This window comes from Nerophis lumbriciformis, linkage group LG37, assembly GCF_033978685.3.
Source record: "Nerophis lumbriciformis linkage group LG37, RoL_Nlum_v2.1, whole genome shotgun sequence".
In the NCBI taxonomy this organism is placed as follows: Eukaryota; Metazoa; Chordata; class Actinopteri; order Syngnathiformes; family Syngnathidae; genus Nerophis; species Nerophis lumbriciformis.
In genome coordinates, this window is record NC_084584.2 from 11,852,501 (window position 1) to 11,873,970 (window position 21,470).

Sequence of the window (21,470 nt, forward strand, 5' to 3'; positions counted from 1 at the left end):
GTTTCAAAATAAAGATCACACAGTTGTTTAGAGACAATCTACAACAGGAGTTACAAAAAATAGTCGCCCAGGCAATAAGCATACACAGGTTCTGTTAACTATACACATATGGTTACAAGGTGTGCTCGTAGTAAATATACACAAGGCTGCTCCAAATGTACACCCCTGTCACCCCAAACAACAACTAAATACATGGACAGTATTATACAGCACTTACAGCACCTAAGAAATGGCAAAAAAAAACAACACAAGAATCCTCTCTGTACAGTCAGCAAAAACCTTTCACACGCGACCACTTTTGGTGAGGTGAAGCGTTCCTATAAAAGATGTTTAAAAAAAAAAAAAAAAAAAAAAAGATCCAAAAAATGGAAGTCGGTGGGAGCTTTTTAAGTTAAGCAGTGACAAGATAAAAGCAGGCGTGTCCAATGTTTGTACAAGTACTACGCTGTATAGAAAACAAAACATTTGATATTACAATTTACAATATACAACAACTCATGTCACAACTGAGGAGGTGAGAATATACACTGAAATGCACAAGGGGGAGTTCTAACTTCTTTTTTTTTTTTTTTTGTTCTCCAGCGCCTTTTTTTTTCTTTTCTTCCCTCATACCAAAAAATGGCGGTAAAGCACTTTTACATTACAAGGGTTTACAAATGTACAATTATACAGTATGTGGTCACTACTAGGATACATTATAGATACAGAGTCAACATCAAAACCCAGAAAAACTACAAAGTTGTATATATATATTTATATATATATATATATATATATATGTATGTATATATGTATATGCAAAGGTCTACACCAAGTATACACGTTATATTTATAGAAGCAAAGAGCAGAAAAGCCATCTCCCATGCTAAGTGAAGTGTAGGCTGGTGTGGAAATGAAGGAGGAGCGTCAAAGTGAAACAAAGATGGAGGCAAGGAGACAAAACAAGAAAGGGAAGAAGGAAATGGAAGGAGTCTCTCTCACCTCTCACCCCCCACCCGAAGTTCAGCACGCCCGGCTCGGGCGGTCGTGGATGGCGGCGGGGAGGGGTTCCGGACATTTGACCTAAAAAAAGCTGCCCGTAGCAACAGGCTCCTCCTGAGGGGTTGCCGTGGAAACGGGGGCGGGTGTAGGGAAAAGACGGGACCCCGTTCCTTCAGAGGGTGTTTTACATGATGCCATTGGGGGGCCCGCAGAGGGGGCCCAGGTCCACGCCGTTCTTCATGTAGTACTTCTCCAGCTTGGCCAGGATGTGTTTGCCGTACGTGTACTTCCTCAGCGTGGAGATGTGGGGCCGGATCTGCAACACACACCACGGTAGACACAAACAATATTAAAGGGGAACATTATCACAATTTCAGAATGGTTAAAACCATTAAAAATCAGTTCCCAGTGGCTTATTTTATTTTTCAAAGTTTTTTTCAAAATTTTACCCATCACGCAATATCCCTAAAAAAAGCTTCAAAGTGCCTGATTTTAACCATCGTTATATACACCCGTCCATTTTCCTGTGACGTCACATAGTGATGCCAACACAAACAAACATGGCGGAAAGAACAGCAACTCTAGCGACATTAGCTCGGATTCAGACTCGGATTTCAGCGGCTTAAGCGATTCAACAGATTACGCATGTATTGAAACGGATGGTAGTAGTGTGGAGGCAGGTAGCGAAAACGAAATTGAAGAAGAAACTGAAGCTATTGAGCCATATCGGTTTGAACCGTATGCAAGCGAAAGCGACGAAAACGACACGACAGCCAGCGACACGGGAGAAAGCGAGGACGAATTCGGCGATCGCCTTCTAACCAACGATTGGTATGTGTTTGTTTGGCATTAAAGGAAACTAACAACTATGAACTAGGTTTATAGCATATGAAATACATTTGGCAACAACATGCACTTTGAGAGTGCAGACAGCCCAATTTTCATCAATTACCGTATTTTCCGCACCATTAGCCGCACCTAAAAACCACAAATTTACTCAAAAGCTGACAGTGCGGCTTTTAACCCGGTGCGCTTTATATATGGATAAATATTAAGATTCATTTTCATAAAGTTTCGTTCTCGCAACTTCGGTAAACAGCCGCCATCTTTTTTCCCGGTAGAGCAGGAAGCGCTTCTTCTTCTACGCAAGCAACCGCCAAGGTAAGCACCCGCCCCCATAGAACAGGAAGCGCTTCTTCTTCTACTGTAAGCAACCACCCGCCCCCGGAGGAAGAAGAAGCGCGCGGTGCATGCTGGGATATGTGACGTTTCATTTCCATTTGTGTGTTTATGTAAAGACCCCAAAATGGCTCCTATTAAGTGTGTTGTCTGTCTAATTATAAATAATGCAGACGAGGCGTGTTAACTGAGTTCTCAACGTTTACTCACAGCGTGCTCATAACCACATTCTAACTGCCAGCATACAACGCTTCTCAGGGCTACCGCGCATGCTCGTAACTATCGTTGCATGCTGGGTAGTGTAGTTGTTATATTTGCTAGCTCATAACATCACATTAAGAGACACGCTTACGCGCTTAATTCAATACTCGCCGTCATTCCGGGTGGATTGACAAAAGACCTCCAGCCGCTAGATATTGGTGTCAACAGGGCATTCGAAGCTAGACTGCTAACTGCGTGGGAACAATGGATGACAGAAGGCGAACACACCTTCACTAAGACAGGGAGGCAGCGCCAGACGACGCCAACATCTGCCAGTGGATCGTAAATGCCTGGGCAGATATTTCGGTCACAACTGTGGTCCGAGCTTTCCGGAAGGCAGGATTCACAGAACTGCTGGATAACAGTGACACTGACTCCGATGACTTCGACGAGACGGAACCGGCCATTTTGGATCTCACATTTGCCCAACTTTTCACTTCGGACACCGAAGACGAAGGATTTACGAATGAAGAATAACTTCAGAAAGTGAGCGCTATGTTTATTTTGTGTGTTGTGACATTAACGTTCGAGCAACATTATGTTGCTATTGCTCTGCACTATTTTGAATTTTACTATGTTTGTGATTGCACATTTGCGTACATTTTGGGAGTGAACAGAGTTGTTAGAACGCTGGTTTTTAATATATTATTAAAGTTTGACTGACCTATCTGACTGTTTTTTTGACATTCCCTTTAGCGCAGCGTAGGCGCGGCTTATAGTCCGGGGCGGCTTATAGGTGGACAAAGTTTTGAAATATGCCATTCATTGAAGGTGCGGCTAATAACCCGGGGCGGCTTATAGTGCGGAAAATACGGTAATATATTCTGTAGACATACCCTCATCCGCTCTCTTTTCCTGAAAGCTGATCTGTCCAGTTTTGGAGTTGATGTCAGCAGGCCAGAGAAGCTAGGGTCGATATTCTTCTCTTGATCATCTTCGGTGGCAAAAGGGTCGGTGTGAGCCAAGACATCCAGGGGGTTTAGCTCGCTCGTCTGCGGGAACAAACTGCCGCCATTGCTTGCCGTGCTACCGAGGTCCTTTGTCCCTGAATTGCTCACACACTCCGGCAGATTCAATGGGGGTCTGGCGGCAGATTTCTTTGACTTTATCGTTGGAAATGCATCTGCTTTGAGTGTCGCAGGATATCCACACATTCTTGCCATCTCTGCCGTAGCATAGCTTTCGTCGGTAAAGTGTGCGGAACAAACGTCCAATTTCTTGCCACTTTCGCATCTTTGGGCCACTGGTGCAACTTGAATCCGTCCTTGTTCGTGTTGTTACACCCTCCGACAACACACCGACGAGGCATGATGTCTCCAAGGTACGGAAAACAGTCGAAAAAACGGAAAATAACAGAGCTGATTTGACATTGGTGTTTGAGAAAATGGCGGATTGCTTCCCGATGTGACGTCACAACGTGAGCGAATAGTAGAAAGGCGTTTAATTCGCCAAAATTCACCCATTTAGAGTTCGGAAATCGGTTAAAAAAAATATATGGTCTTTTTTCTGCAACATCAAGGTATATATTGACGCTTACATAGGTCTGGTGATAATGTTCCCCTTTAACAAAAATGCGCTCAATAAAACGTTTGATTATTTTATTCTTTTTAAAGTATGGAAGCAAGGTTGGTTGCATGAACAAAAGCCACTTGCTCTCTGGTAAGCGAGCAACGCAGGAAGTGATCAGTCACCAGCAGTGTTGGGACTAACGCGTTACTTTACTGTAACGCTGTAAATAGTAATCTAACGCGTTATATTTTATATTCAGTAACTCATGATGCGTTACTGCGTTATTTTTTATGTAATATCGGCTAGAAACTGAGAAGATCTTGAGTGTTTAATTGGAGCGCTGCGGAATAGGTGACCGGAAAAGAGGCGCGCTCTGTTTGTGTGTGTGTGTGTGTGGGAGGGGGCGTGTCTGTGTTTACATCACGGCGGAGCCAGAAGTCGAGTTTCTTAACATGGAGATATTCTCACTACTTTTCTTTCGTCGACCACAAAGAAAAGAACATTTTAGTTAAATGTAAGTTGTGTCTTGGATCAAAGATCGTATCCTAGCAATTCAAATCTGCTGAAACATCTACAAAAGCAACATGCTTCGACGAAGCTAGTAAAGAGAGACACACTTCACCTCCTAAGCAACATTTTTAACGAGGCATCTGCCTCTGCCCATCATTCAACACTGAAGGTACACTCTGTCAATTCTCTTATATACTGTTGCTCTTTCATTCTAGACTTCTAGAGTGTTTGATTATCACATCACTCTAAATGTATAGACTATAAAGTTCACAAACATAAAGAGGGATGCTAGTGGGCCAGCCCAATCTTTCCTTTCTCTAAACTAAAACTGGGGAAATGTGTAGTGTTCTGGGCTTCAGACATGATTTTATTTCAGAATTTCTTGAAGGTCCTCTCCAAGTTTCTCATTGTCCCATTGGGTTGAGTTTTTCCTTGCCCTGATGTGGGATCTGAACCGAGGATGTCGTTGTGGCTTGTGCAGCCCTTTGAGACACTCGTGATTTAGGGCTATATAAATAAACATTGATTGATTGATTGATATTCATGTGATTTTACTATTTTGTTTACATTGAATGTTTTCTATACTTTTGTTGACATTTTAACTAAAAAAATAAAAATGAAAATGTCATATTTTTCTCCTGCTCCTTATTTTTATTAGTCATAAAAAAAACTCAATAATTATCAGTATTGACCGATATAAGACGCGACGACGGAAGCTTGGATGACTCCGGACATTCCGCGCATAGTTCCGCCTCAGTACGCTGGCGTCCGTGAGCACATTATTTGCACATGCCTGAGCCCCTGCGCGGTTGCCTTGGAGACCCCGACACCACTGACCCCGCAGAGGATCTTCAGCCTCTTGTTGACGTGCAGGTAAACAAGACCTCTGCTTGTCTTTAGGCGACGGATCAATGTGCTGATGGATCAAGGCTTTCCAGCCAGCGAGCACATAATCAGCCTATTTTGACCTTTGTGCAACACACACACACACACACACACACACACACACACACACACACACACACACCTTGTGCATGACGATCTTGCGCTGGGTGGGCTCCGCCACGTCGATCATCTTCTGCACCACGTAGTTGGCGTACTGGTCCTTCATCATGGTGTATAAGGCACTGTGGGGGCCCTCCGTCAGGCTGCACACCTCGTCGATCAGCACCGCCCGCTCGGCCCGCGAGGCGTGCGTCACACACTTCTCCACCACGTTGCTATGGGGACAAAACAAATGGTGTCACACCTGATTCTTAACCATAAGGCCCCATTGTTGGGCCGCCAAAAAAATACCCGTTTCCCCAACAGGGGTCCGTATGGGCCGCAGCGGGACACTTTTCCACCACTTGTGGCAGTAATGACAATATCAAACAAACAGGTACCGTAAATTCTACTTTTTCCCTACACTTTGAACCCTGCGGTTTATAAAACAGTGCGGCTAATTTATGTATTTTTCTTTGCCGACGGCCATAATGCAAATAGTTACAAGAAAAAAGAAAAAGAAAAAAAAAGCAGACACTGAAAAGGTGTTATTGTTTGTGTTTTGGCGCCATCTTTTGGACGAGTTCGCTCACTGCAGGTGCTGCGTTGCCCTTCTGTTTAAATGGAACTTTCAACCGTTGCCGTTCCGTGTTCTAATCGTCCATAGCGTTTTTACCCGTACGGATTCTTCATTCATCACTCCAAGCAACATTTATAAGTTTTACAACATAACTAAAACTATTTATACTTACTAAACCGTCCCATGTGTGATGTCTGCAGGAGTGTTTTCGTGCATATTTGTACACGCTATCGTAATGTAATCGAGCTAGCATTAGCTGATGTGCTAACACATTTACCAGTGTCTGTCAGTTTTATTAACTTAAAATGGCATTCTTTTTGTATTGTTTCAGTTTGGTAAATCCACCAAAACGTCACCGTGGAGTTATTGAGTCTGTTTAGCTGATTGGAGGGGTGGGTCCATGACCATGACTTCTGTTTTGTTTGTCCAGCCGTTTTACTGCCATATTACAAGGGCGGTATAGCTCGGTTGGTAGAGTGGCCGTGCCAGCAACTTGAGGGTTGCAGGTTCGATACCCGCTTCCGCCATCCTAGTCACTGCCGTTGTGTCCTTGGGCATGACACTTTACCCACCTGCTCCCAGTGCCACCCACACTGGTTTAAATGTAACTTAGATATTGGGTTTCACTATGTAAAGCGCTTTGAGTCACTAGAGAAAAGCGCTATGTAAATATAATTCACTTCACAAGGACTGTTTGGAAACAATTAAGGTATGTAAATAAACATTTACAAAATATTTCTGTGTAAATAACTAGAGATGTCGATAAATGCTTTAAAATGTAATATCGGAAATTATCGGTATCGTTTTTTATATTATCGGTATTTAAAAAATTTTTTTTTTATTAAATCAACATAAAAAACACTTACAATTAGTGCGCCAACCGAAAAAACCTCCCTGCCCCATTTACACTCATTCACACAAAAGGGTTGTTTCTTTCTGTTATTAATATTCTGGTTCCTACATTATATATCAATATATATCAATACAGTCTGCAAGGGATACAGTCTGTAAGCACACATGATTGTGCGTGCTGCTGGTCCACTAATAGTACTAACCTTTAACAGTTCATTTTACTCATTTTCATTCATTACTAGTTTCTATGTCACTGTTTTTATATTGTTTTACTTTCTTTTTTAATCAAGAAAATGTTTTTAATGTATTTATTTTATTTTATTAATATTTTAAAAAAGGACCTTATGTCCATCATACCTGATTGTCTAAATTAGGCATAATAATGTGTTAATTCCACGACTGTATATATCAGTATCGGTTGATATCGGTATCGGTAATTAAAGAGTTGGACAATATCGGAATATCGGATATCGGCTAAAAGCCATTATCGGACATCCCTATAAATAACTCATTTCACAACGTATATATCTGCAGCTTATAGTCCGGTATATGGAAAAATAGCATTTTTCTTCTAAAATGTTGTGGGCGCTGCTTACATACCATGCCGGTGCACTTTATAGTCCGGAAAATATGGTCAATCAATGAATACACTGCAAAAAGTCAGTGTTCAAAAACAAGAAAAAAAAAATTACAAAAATGAGGGGTATTTTATTTGAACTAAGCAAAATTATGTGCCAAAAGAACAAGAACATTCGGCTTGTCAAGACTTTCCAAAACAAGTAAAATTAGCTAACCTCAATGAACCCAAAAATACCTAAAAATAAGTATATTCTCACTAATAACAAGTGCACTTTTCTTGGTAGAAAAAAAAGTGACCTTTTTGCTTAATATGTTGAAAAATATTCTTAAATTAAGTAAATGCTAATGCCATTATCTTGACATAATGATATGCGCTCGGCAACATGATTTTTTTTTTCATGCTTGAAGTAAGAAATTATTACCGTATTTTTCGGAGTATAAGTCGCACCTTCCGAAAATGCATAATAAAAAAGGAAAAAAACATATAAGTCGCACTGGAGCCCGGCCAAACTATGAAAAAAACTGCGACTTATAGTCCGAAAAATACGGTACTTTAAAAAAGCAGTTTTATACTTGTGAGTGTTGATGACACAGCTTTGCAACAGTTGATGTTCTAGTTTCAAGCATGTTTTACTCAATATAGGTCATCAAATCTCAGCAACAAGCTGTAATATCTTACTGCGATCATTTAGGACCAAAACATTTACACCACCAACATAAAATCTGCTTAGTGAGAAGAATTATCTTATCAGACAGAAAATAAGCAAATATCACCCTTATTTGAGATATTTAATCTTACTTAGATTTCAGTTTTTGCAGTGTAAAAACTACAACAGTATTAATACATACAACGGTAGCCCGCAGCTAAAGTCATAGAGAAGTTTCTTAAGCGCAAAAATTATGACTAAAGTGGTGAAGCTGTCTTTTTATTTGCACTTTAATGTTACTGACAATTCAGTTAAGAAAGATACTCACTATTCAATTAGTGTATTTCTTTAAGTGTATGTAAATTAATTAGAACAATTACATGAATTTGACATAAAAATAATCATTTAAGTAAGATTACTAATTCAGTGTTAATATGGGAGTGGGTCCCGGGCCCCTCTGTAGTGAAAGAACCCCCTGTCTTACATGAAACTCGCTACAAAACTAGCACCCGTGTCGGGGTCGTTTACCTGGCAAACTTGTGTTGGCTGAGTCCCAGCACGTTTCCCCGGATCTCCGCCACGATCTTGCTCTTGTCCTCGGCCCGGCCGTGCTCCAGCACGTGCTGGATCACGTAGTTGCCGTACTGGTCCTGCGCGCACACGTCAACGAGCACATGAGCGCCGCCTTGGCTGTGCGCTGGTGAAGTGTTTTTTGCGTGGTTTCTACCTGCACCAGTTGCTCCGTGTGTTGGTGGAGCTCCTCCAGGATGGGCAGCGTCTGCTCGGGGAGGCAGTGCTCCAGGATGCGCTGGATGACCCGGCAGCCGTACGGGTGGGTGGAGAGGGCAAACACCTGCGGGTTACACCACATTTGCTTCACGCGTCCCACAAATAGTCATGAGTGGAAACGGCCCAAAACGATTCTGTCCCTCGTGGTAGAAAACAATGGAGACCCACTAATTAACTGTGCATTTTTATGGTGAGCACTATTGGCAGTTTAACAATAGCTACACAATATTGGAACTAGTTCCTTATTTACTTTTAGTACATTTATTTGATCAAAACAAACTCAATAGTACACAATAAGTAAACAAAAGTCTAATATCTCAGGGCTATTCAACTACATAATGATGAGGGCCACAGTTTCAAGAGCCCAAGGGATTAGGTTATATTCCTTTGAGACCGAGTTGACCTAATTGCAAAGCAAACACATTGGCTTTCACACTACACTGTCAATAAATTCATTATTCTGCCCTCGCTACTTAATTCCAGCGTGTGCAGCTACTTAACAGTATGAAGAAACAGAAACTCCAGAGGTTTGTTGGGGATTTATGTTCCTTTATTTTGAATTCTTCCTGCTATTAATTTTTTTACTTTTTCCATTTAAGACTGAAAACTTAAGATAAACAATACAAAAGTATTGCGTATATATTGTGTATTTTACATGAATAATATCCATTGTGAATTTTACACTAATAAAATAGAAGGTTTAGTGTTAATACATTCACACAATAAACTACATATGTTTACGCATATAGAAATTAAACAACATCTACAGCACATCAAACATTGCACACAATGTACCGTATGTGACGCATCACAATTAAACCTAAGGTGTAGCATTATAGCCCTCTACTGGTCAAATTTAGGACGACATGTAATAAACAAGCCTTAATCGCCAGAGTTACTATTAAAACAAAAAAACAACACGACCGCAAATACAAAAAACATCACAAAGTCAGCAAATTCATTATTCTGCCCTCGCTACTTAATTCCAGCGTGTGCAGCTAGTTAACAGTATGAAGAAACAGAAACTCCAGAGGTTTTGTTGGGGATTTATTTTGAATTCTTCCTGTTATTAATTTTTTTCTTTTTCCATTTAGGTTTGCAAGACTGAAAACTTAAGATAAATACAAAAGTATTGCGTATATATTGTGTATTTTACATGAATAATATCCATTGTGAATTTTACACAAATAAAATAGAAGGTTTAGTATTAATACATTCACACAATAAACTACATATGTTTACGCATATAGAAATTAAACAACATCTACAGCACATCAAACATTGCACACAATGTACCGTATGTGACTCATCACAATTAAACCTAAGGTGTAGCATTATAGCCCTCTACTGGTCAAATTTAGGGCGACATGTAATAAACAAGCCTTGATCGCCAGAGTTACTCTTAAACAAAAAAACAACACGACCGCAAATACAAAAAACATCACAAAGTCAGCAAATTCATTATTCTGCCCTCGCTACTTAATTCCAGCGTGTGCAGCTAGTTAACAGTATGAAGAAACAGAAACTCCAGAGGTTTTGTTGGGGATTTATGTTCCTTATTTTGAATTCTTCCTGTTATTATTTTTTTTTCTTTTTCCATTTAGGTTTGCAAGACTGAAAACTTAAGATAATTACAAAAGTATTGCGTATATATTGTGTATTTTACATGAATATATTAATATCCATTGTGAATTTTACACAAATAAAATAGAAGGTTTAGTGTTAATATTTTCACACAATAAACTACACATGTTTACGCATATAAAAACTGAACAACATCTACAGCACATCAAACATTGCACACAATGTACCGTATGTGACTCATCACAATTAAACCTAAGGTGTAGCATTATAGCCCTCTACTGGTCAAATTTAGGGCGACATGTAATAAACAAGCCTTGATCGCCAGAGTTACTCTTAAACAAAAAAACAACACGACTGCAAATAAAAAAAACATCACAAAGTCAGCAAATTCATTATTCTGCCCTCGCTACTTAATTCCAGCGTGTGCAGCTAGTTAACAGTATGAGGAATCAGAAACTACAGAGATTTTGTTGGGGATTTATTTAGAATTCTTCCTGTTATTAATTTTTCTCTTTTTCCATTTAGGTTTGCAAGACTGAAAACTTAAGATACCGTATACATATGTACACATAATATACATATATACATTTATATATACAGTCGTGGTCAAAAGTTTACATACACTTGTAAAGAACATAATGTCATGGCTGTCTTGAGTTTCCAAAAAGTTCTGGTAAATACAAAAGTATTGCGTATATATTATGTATTTTACATGAATATCCATTGTGAATTTTACACAAATAAAATAGAAGGTTTAGTGTTAATACATTCACACAATAAACTAATTTCTATATGCGTAAACATATGTAAACAACATCTACAGCACATCAAACATTGCACACAATGTACCGTATGTGACTCATCACAATTAAACCTAAGGTGCAGCATTATAAAACACACAAAGTCGGCAATTTCAATACAAACAAACCAAAATATCTTTATGCACAAATGATATCTACTTACAAATGTTTGACCAAGTTTCATGATGAAGCTTACACGTGTGGATTTTTATCATTCAGATACCCAGAAATGCAGTTTATTTGCTGTAATTAATAGCTTAGAGGAGCAGCACTACACTGTGTATGGAGACGCATTATTAGCTACTAGCCACTTGTCAGCCGGGGGCACTAAAAATAAAGTTTCAGTCAGAGGGGAACCGTATTTGAATCGAGAATCGCGTTGAATCGTGTTGAATCGACAAAGAATCAAATCCTCACACCAAAAATCGGAATCGAATGGCGAGGTGCCCAAAGATTCACACTAGAGATGTCTGATAATATCGGACTGCCGATATTATCGGCCGATAAATGCTCTAAAATGTAATATCGGAAATTATTGGGAAGTAAAATTTATGACTTTTTAAAACGTCGCTGTCCGGAGTGGTACACAGACGTAGGGAGAAGTACAGAGCAGTTGCGTCTCCCAGTCATACTTGCCAACCCTCCCCATTTTCCCGGGAGACTCCCGAATTTGAGTGCCCCTCCCGAAAATCTCCCGGGGCAACCATTCTCCCGAACTTCTCCCGATTTCCACCCAGACAACAATATTGGGGGCGTGCCTTAAAGGCACTGCGCCTTTGCGTGCCGGCCCGGTCACATAATATCTATGGCTTTTCACACACACACAAGTGAACGCAAGTCATACTTGGTCAAAAGCCATACAGGTCACACTGAGGGTGGCCGTATAAACAACTTTAACACTGTTACAAGTATGCGCCACACTGTGAACCAACACCAAACAAGAATAACAAACATTTCGGGAGAACATCCGCACCGTAACACAACATAAACACAACAGAACAAATACCCAGAACCCCTTGCAGCACTTACTCTTCCGGGACCTACAATATACACCCCCCGCTATCCCCTACCCCTGCCCCACCTCAACCTCCTCATGCTCTCTCAGGGAGAGCATGTCCCAAATTCCAAGCTGCTGTTTTGAGGCATGTTCAAAAAGATAATGCACTTTGTGACTTCAATAATAAATATGGCAGTGCCATGTTGGCATTTTTTTCCATAACTTGAGTTGATTTATTTTGGAAAACCTTGTTACATTGTTTAATGCATCACAACAAAATTAGGCATAATAATGTGTTAATTCCACGACTGTATATATCGGTATCGGTTGATATCGAAATCGGTAATTAAGAGTTGGACGATATCGGCAAAAAAGCCATTATCGGACATCTCTAATTCACACCAATAACAATTGAATATTTGTATACATCCATCCATCCATTTTCTACCGCTTATTCCCTTTGGGGTCGCGGGGGGCGCTGGAGCCTATCTCAGCTACAATCGGGCGGAAGGCGGGGTACACCCTGGACAAGTCGCCACCTCATCGCAGGGCCAACACAGATAGACAGACAACATTCACACTCACATTCACACACTAGGGCCAATTTAGTGTTGCCAATCAACTTATCCCCAGGTGCATGTCTTTGGAGGTGGGAGGAAGCCGGAGTACCCGGAGGGAACCCACGCAGTCACGGGGAGGACATGCAAACTCCACACAGAAAGATCCCGAGCCCGGGATTGAACCCAAGACTACTCAGGACCTTCGTATTGTGAGGCAGATGCACTAACCCCTCTGCCACCGTGACATGTATATGTATTGTATACATATCAAAGTTTAAAAACTTATGAAATTTAATGTGCATGGAAACAATGAAAACATTTAGTAAGAAAGATGAAATATGCACATTATTCCCAGGGGGGCCACATTAAAAGACATGTCGGGCCGGATCCGGCCCCGTGGGCCTTGAGTTTGTCAAACTGTATTAAGTGGGCGACAGGCTGTCTGTTTGCGAACCTCCTGACCTGTCAAAATGACTGCTAGCAAGGATTCCTCTTGTTGTGAGAACATGATGAAACTATTCCTCACAGGACTGTGCCAATGTTGACTCTCTCCACCAAGGCGCCTGGAGGCGGCCTTGTTGTGGCGAGGCACCTGGAATATTATTCCTTGGACTGGCTTAACCATGAATGTGTTTGTCTGGACTAGATGGACTTGTTCCATGGACTTAAGAGTCATAGAACTTAGCACTTGACTTATACCAACTGTTAGCAGGTTAATACTTACTAAACCGTAAGTCTGTAGGAGTGTTTTCATGCATATTTGTACGTGCTACTGAATGTAACGTTGTTAGCGGTAGCTAATGTGCTAACACGTTTACAAGTGTTTTGTCAGTATTATTAACTTACAATGGCATTCTTTTTGTATCGTTTCAGTTTTGTCAATTCCCCAAAACATCACCGTGGAGTTATTGAGTCTGTTTAGCTGATTGGAGAGCCGGCTTCCACAGCAAGTGGGTCCATGACCATGACTTCCTTCTTTCTTTTAGTTTATTTGGAACATGAACACCTTTACAGCATAATACATCACACAATTTCATATCATTTCACTTTACATCATGTCCGAAAAGGAGTAGGAAGAAGCAAAGCTTATTTAATCCTACCCCTTTCCCACTTCAGAGCGTTTACTGACCTTTTTATAGTAAAATGACATCCGTGTATGAGTAATACAACAGTTTTGTAATATATAATTAATTAAGTCAGTCATTATTAACATACTGAGATGAAGAATATCTCATTTTCAATAAAGTTGAAAGTAGAGATGTCCGATAATGGCTTTTTTGCCGATATCCGATATTGTCCAACTCTTAATTACCGATATCAACCGATACCGATATATACAGTCGTGGAATTAACACATTATTATGCCTAATTTTGTTGTGATGCCCCGCTGGATGCATTAAACAATGCAACAAGGTTTTCCAAAATAAATCAACTCAAGTTATGGGAAAAAAGTGCCAACATGGCACCGCCATATTTATTATTGAAGTCACAAAGTGCATTATTTCTTTTAACATGCCTCAAAACAGCAGCTTGGAATTTGGGACATGCATGAGGAGGTTGAGGGGGGCGGGGTGTGTATATTGTAGCGTCCTTGAAGAGTTAGTGCCGCAAGGGGTTCTGGGTATTTGTTCTGTTGTGTTACGGTGCGGATGTTCTCCCGAAATGTGTTTGTCATTCTTGTTTGGTGTGGGTTCACAGTGTGGCGCATATTTGTAACAGTGTTAAAGTTGTTTATACGGCCACCCTCAGTGTGACCTGTATGGCTGTTGACCAAGTATGGCTTGCATTCACTTGTGTGTGTGTGAAAAGTCGTAGATATTATGTGACTGGCCCGGCACGCAAAGGCAGTGACTTTAAGGTTTATTGGCGCTCTGTACTTCTCCCTACGTCCGTGTACACAGCGGCGTTTTAAAAAGTCATACATTTTACTTTTTGAAACAGATAACGATAATTTCCGATATTACATTTTAAAGCATTTATCGGCCTATTATCGGACATCTCTAGTTGAAAGTATTTCTCATAATTCTTCTTCTTTGTACTTTGTAAGTACTATTCATTTGAACAACCTCTTAAACTGGATCATATCAGTACAATGTTTAACTTCTTTACTTAATCCATTCCATCATTTAATTCCACATACTGATATGCTGAAGGTTCTAAGTGTTGTACGTGCATACAAATGTTTTAAATTACATTTTCCTCTAAGGTTATATTTCTCCTCTTTAGTTGAGAAAAATTGTTGTACATTCTTTGGTAGCAGGTTATAGTTTGCTTTGTACATCATTTTAGCTGTTTGCCATTTTACCAAATCATCAAACTTTAATATTTTTGACTCAATAAATAAAGTGTTTGTATGTTCTCTATATCCAACATTATGTATCAGTCTAATTGATCTTTTTTGTAACACGGTTAACCAATGTAGAGCACATTCGTAGTTATTTCCCCATATTCCTGCACAATAACTCAGATATGCTAACACAAGCGAGCAGTAGAGAATATGAAGTGATTTTTGGCCTAGGACGTATTTTGCTTTATTCATTATTGAAATGTTTTTTGCCACCTTATGTTGTATATTTTGTATATGAGATTTCTCAGTTCATTTCATCATCTATTAATATTTCTGTTTTGTTTGTCCAGCCGTTTTACTGCCGCGTTACACACGCTTTCATCTAACATTTTGTGGGTGCGGCTTTTATACCATGCCGGTGCGCTCTATAGTCCGGAAAATATGGTAGCCTGCAGCTTAAGTCTTAGAGTTTTTCTTCAAAGGCAAAAATTATGACTAAAGTGGTGAAGCTGTATTTTTATTTGCACTTTAATTTGACTGACAGTTAAGAAACATTCAATTTGTTTATTTCTTTTAACATAAGTGCGTCTCAATTAATTATAACATTTATATGAATTGACATAAAAATAATATTATAAGTAAGATGACCAATTCAGTGTTATTATTGGAGTAGGCCTCGGGCCCCTCTGTAGTGGAAAGAACCCCCAGTCTTATACGAAACTACACGGATGTCATTTTACTATAAAAAGGTCAGTAAATGAATGTATATATTTGTAAACGCTCTGAAGTGGGAAAGGGGTAGGATTAAATAAGCTTTGCTTCTTCCTACTCCTTTTCGGACATGATGTAAAGTGAAATGATATGAAATTGTGTGATGTATTATGCTGTAGATGTGTTCATGTTCGAAATAAACTAAAGAAAGAAAAGAAAGAAAGAAACTTGCTAGTGGTCCATGACCATGACTTCTGTTTTGTTTGATCAGCCATTTTACTGCCGTGTTACAGACACCATTTGGAAACAAACATTTACAGAATAATTCTGTGTAAATAACTCATTTCATAACGTATGTATCTGCAGCTTACAGTCAGGTGTGGCTAATATGTGGGAAAATATTTGATACGGTGACTTTGATACTTGTGTGCTGTATCGTCCGGAAAGTACGGCATCTTGTGGACGAGTTTGCTCACTGCATGTGCTGTTGGGTGAACGCCTGCAGTGTTTCCTGCTGTTTAAAGCTTTCAACCGGACATAGAAGTGCAATTCTGTCTTCTAATCGTCCATAGCGTTTCTACTCGTATGGATTCTTCATCCGTCACTCAAGTTTTACAATACCACTAAAACAATTCTTACTTACTAAACCGTCACATGTGTGATGTCTGTAGGAGTGTCTTCATGCTTATTTGTACGTGCTATCGTAATGTAATAAAGCGAGCGTCGTTAGCATTAGCTAATATTCTAAACACGTTTACAAGTGTTTGTCGTAGTATTATTAGCTTACAATCGTATTCTTTTTTCATTGTTTCAGTTTTGTAAATTTACTGTGGAGTTATTGAGTCTGTTTACCTGATCGGCAGCAAGTGGGTCCATGCCCATGACTTCTGTTTTGTTTGATCAACCGTTTTACTGCCGTGTTACAGACAACCTTTGGAAACAATTAAAGTAGGGCTGGGCGATATATGGAATATACTCGATATATTGCGGGTTTGTCTCTGTGCGATATAGAAAATGACTATATCGTGATATTGGAGTATACGTTCTCACGCAGTTGCTTTTAGCTGCGGGCATTACACTACAGGCTCTTCTCACTCTTTCCTGTCTCCTTCTCACAGAGGCATAAAACAAGCGCACCTTCTTACATATGTCACATACTGACGCGTCATACGCCCTCATGGAGCAGAGAGGTAGCGGAATGGGTAACATAAGCTCTGATGCGAGTGGTAATACGAGAGAAAGAAGGTGCGAATCTGGTAACAAATGGAGGAAGAATTAATTCCCAAGAAAAACAGCACAGGGTCCATCGTCTGGCGGTGGTGTGGCTTCAAGCGGGAATACGTTGAACAGACAACCGCAATATGTCAAGTAAAAGCGTTGCTACAAAAAGTAGCATTGCTGCTAATTCGTAGCATCATTTGAAAAGTCACCCGCTAGAGCAGTGGTTCTCAAATGGGGGTACGTGTACCCCTGGGGGTACTTGAAGGTATGCCAAGGGGTACGTGAGATTTTTTCAAAATATTCTAAAAATAGCAACAATTCAAAATTCCTTTATAAATATAAATAAAAACCTATCTTTTTGTCCAAATAGTTCAAGAAAGACCACTACAAATGAGCAATAATTTGCACTGTTATACAATTTAATATATCAGACACTGATGACATAGTGCTGTATTTTACTTCTTTATCTCTTTTTTTCAACCAAAAATGCTTTGCTCTGATTAGGGGGTACTTAAATTTAAAAAAAAATTCACAGGGGGTACATCACTGAAAAAAGGTTGAGAACCACTGCGCTAGAGAATGAAAAGTGCTTGAAACTCCGCATGTCAACATCTCCCTTCGGTGCCACACCAACAAAATGCAGAGGCAACCATTTCCAGATCAACACCGTATGAAAAAACTAGTCAACAACAGAAGGAGATAAACGTCCGCAGGAACCTACCACATAGTGAAGGACATACACTATTTGATTTCCTAATATGCAGCTCATTTTTATTTGACACTTATTGAAATATCTTGTGTGACATCATGCACAAAAGTGCACTTTATTTGTTTTAAACTATTGTAGTGGTGTTCTGTACAAAAAGTGCACTTTAATTTAGTGTTTTGATATGTCATCTTAGTGACATCATGCACAAAAGTGCACTCAAAGCTTGTTTTAAAATGTCTCTGACAATCTTGCACTTTTGGAAATGACATGAATGTTTGTGCCACTGCTTAATAACTCTTTAATAAATACACTTTTGGTCAATTGACTTAGTTGTGGTTTCCCTCTGTGCATGAAAGTTTAAAACTAGCATATATTAATGTAGTATGAAGAAGAATGTTTTAATGTAGACACATAGAATCATCATACTGCTGTGATTATATGCATCAAGTGTTCTTTCAATGCTAAGGCAAAATATGGAGATATATATTGTGTATTGTGACATGGCCTAAAAATATCGAGATATTATTAAAAGGCCATATCGCCCAGCCCTAAATTAAAGTATGTAAATAAACATTTACAGAATATTTCTGTGTAAATAAGTCATTTCACAACGTATACATCTGCGGCTAATATGTGGGAAAATATTTGATATTGCAACTTTGATACTAGTGCGCTGTATCGTCCGGAAAGTAGGGCAGTTTGTTGTTGAGTACACGTACTCTAATTAAGCTGCGAGCAAACAAAACGTTATGCTTCTTTACAACGAAGGCTTGGTTATGTTGTTGCTTCATAAACCACGGCCCCGCCCGCCGCCACAGGGAAGGTGAAAAACAAATTCCTGCACAAACAACACCCGAGACGCGCTCTCACACAACATGTGGGCAGACGTGTGAAGACGGAGACGCTCGTTTGCATGGAGGCGCATGCATAACGCGCTAAAAATGCGCCTTTTAACACGTTATGCTAATGGGCCGTTTAGCAAGTGAATAGGGGATGGCGAGAGCCGCCGGGCTAGGGTTTTTCTGTTGCCACGACAACACAGCACACAGTGAACATGCGTCACGACAGGCAAAACGGGGCACTTTTGACGTTTGAGCGCAACACCGGAAGTGCAGGGAGAGCGTGTGGGTACCTGTCCCTTGAAGGCGTCTATGATGAAGTGTAGCGCGTGCGGCTGGACACATTCGATACACTTCTGCACCACGTGGTTGCCGTTCTGGTCCTTCACGCACTTCAACACGTGGCCATCCAGCTCTCGCACCATCTCGCTCTGCGGGCAGGGGAGGGAGGGAGGGAGGACAAGCGATCGTTTGTGAAGAGCCAAGTAGTGCCTCAAAGCATTTTTACCCAGACCCCATTTTTCACAGGCCGCGGCCAAGAAATAACACTGCGCTCGGAACAGTTGCCTTGGAGAAACGGCTCACTTAGGGAAGAGATGGATACGCCACACACGCCCAAACATCTCATCGCTCACTAAAAGGGATGGTTTTTCAACACTGGTGTCATATACGAGGCAAAAGTACACACTGTCAGGTTCAAACACTGATGACATCTATTAAACAAGACAAGAAGCAAGGAATTAAACAGAGACAGAATTCAATTTAGCTCAATTGAAGAGATACGCGTAGACAGTGTCGTCCCACGAAAGATTGTACGCCTCCTCTTTTATTTGGACTTTCCCTGATTACATGGCAACAGCTGTTTCTAAAGGGACAGGGGTCGTAAACAGCCGTCGCCTTTGGTTACAAAACAGTTCAAAGAAAAGGTGCCTGGAGGGGAGTCAGGCCCTGCTTCCTCTCCGCTTTGTAGATCTCGGGTCGAGACAAAATCTTCCTGTGGATTACAATACATCAAAGAAACCGACACCCTCATGTCGCTCCCCATCCTACACAGTGGAGTTTTACAAGCCTTTTGCTTGGTAGGATCAAAGACAGCTTTTGTCATCTCGCAGGGCGAGCTGAACTCAATACAATTATTTTGACACACACTAGACTAGACTAGAACATTCCTTGTTGATCATCAATACTTATTATAGCACCAACGTGCATAGTTTCTGTATAGGACACATGAAGGAGATATCTTTGGAGGACATGCTAATAAAAAACAACCAGAGACGAGCAGCGTTGAACGGGCACCCACCCCCTTGCATTGTGGGGTTTACGGGGGTCGGCGGGCACGAATTACGTCACGTTCTCCCGTTGCTGTGACCACCCAACAAACATTTTAGGATTAAGACGTCTAAAGGCTTAGTGGCCACATGCGTGGACAGCACCTTTTAGCTCTTATTTCCAAAATTGTGTACACTACTGAATTGGGGTCTTATGGCCGCTTATTTGGACACTTATACTGCCACCTGGTGGTGTCAGAAGAGTATAACATACAATGGAATTTGGAGAAAAAAAAGTGTAAAAATAAGAATTAGCATGTCACTAAACATGAAGTACACGTTTGTGTACTTATGGACTAAGTACATCATATCAAAAAATGATTCTTAGTTTGTATTCTAATTAGGGTCCAATAAGCCCAAATAGCAAAGAGAAATAAAAAAAGCATGTAAACAAACAGCTTGGGCCTTGAGCGGTTAATAAACTTGGCATGTTAACAGTTAGCATATGTCAAGTAGGAAGTTATATGAATCTGAGGTGTTTGGCTGCCAAATTGGCTGGAAAAGTTAACAAGCTAGTGTTCACATGCTAGCATGCTAACAGTTAGCATGTGTCAAGTACCAAGTCATAGGGCTCTGAGATGGAAGGCTTCAAAATTGGCTAAATGAGTTAGAATGTAAATGTTCGCATGCTAACGTGTCAGGTACCAAATTATACGACTCTAAGGTGTACGGCGGCAAAGTTGGCAAAAATTGTTAGCGTGCTAACAGTTAACATGTCATGTATCACGTTAAATGACTAAGGTGTACGACTGCAAAGAAAAAGTTAGCATGTTAAAGTTAACGCGCAAGCATGCTAACAGTTAACACGTGTCATGTATCGAGTTAAATTAATAAGGTTGTACGGCTGTAAAATTTGCTGACAAAAATCTGCATGCTAATGTTAGCCTGCTAATAGTTGACATGAGTCAAGTGCCAAGATATATGACTCTGAGGTGTACGGCAGCAAAATTAACTGACAAAAGTTGGCATGCTAAAATAAGCATGCTAACAGTTAGCATGTGTTAAGTATAAAGATAAGTGCCTCTGCAAAATTAGCTAAAAAAGTTAGCAGGCTAATGTTATCCTGCTACCAGTTAGCATGTGCCATGTACCAAGTTCTTTGACTCTAAAGTGGATGGCAGCAAAATTAACTAAAAAAGTTAGGATGCTAATGTTAACATGCAAGCATGCTAACAGTTAACATGTATCGAGTTTAATTAATAAGCTGTACGCTTCACTGCTGCCTCTAAGTTAATTCTAGATCATAAATCATTAGAGATGTCCGATAATGGCTTTTTTGCCGATATCCGACATTCCGATATTGTCCAACTCTTAATTACAGATTCCGATATCAACCGATACCGATATATACAGTTGTGGAATTAACACATTATTATGCCTAATTTTGTTGTGATGCCCCGCTGGATGCATTAAACAATGTACCGTATTTTCCGCACTATAAGGCGCACCTAAAAACCACAAATTTTCTCAAAAGCTGACAGTGCGCCTTATAACCCGGTGCGCTTTATATATGGATAAATATTAAGATTCATTTTTATAAAGTTTAGGTCTCGCAACTACGGT

General features: G+C 40.2%; 1 protein-coding gene across 2 annotated transcripts in view; it reads right to left on the reverse strand.

Moving 5' to 3' along the window:
* Window positions 1–1,011: 1,011 nt before the first annotated feature.
* pum1 (pumilio RNA-binding family member 1) overlaps window positions 1,012–21,470 on the reverse strand; it is a 91,116-nt gene continuing 70,657 nt past the window's right edge. For both annotated transcript variants that reach the window (XM_061930999.2, XM_061930998.2), the window contains exons 19-23: window positions 18,873–19,010; window positions 8,810–8,935; window positions 8,611–8,732; window positions 5,468–5,660; window positions 1,012–1,297 (exon numbers count right to left, since the gene is read on the reverse strand). In XM_061930999.2, coding sequence (XP_061786983.1) covers window positions 1,166–1,297; window positions 5,468–5,660; window positions 8,611–8,732; window positions 8,810–8,935; window positions 18,873–19,010 — 711 coding nt within the window. In that variant the 3' untranslated portion in view covers window positions 1,012–1,165. The remainder of the gene's footprint in view (window positions 1,298–5,467; window positions 5,661–8,610; window positions 8,733–8,809; window positions 8,936–18,872; window positions 19,011–21,470) is intronic.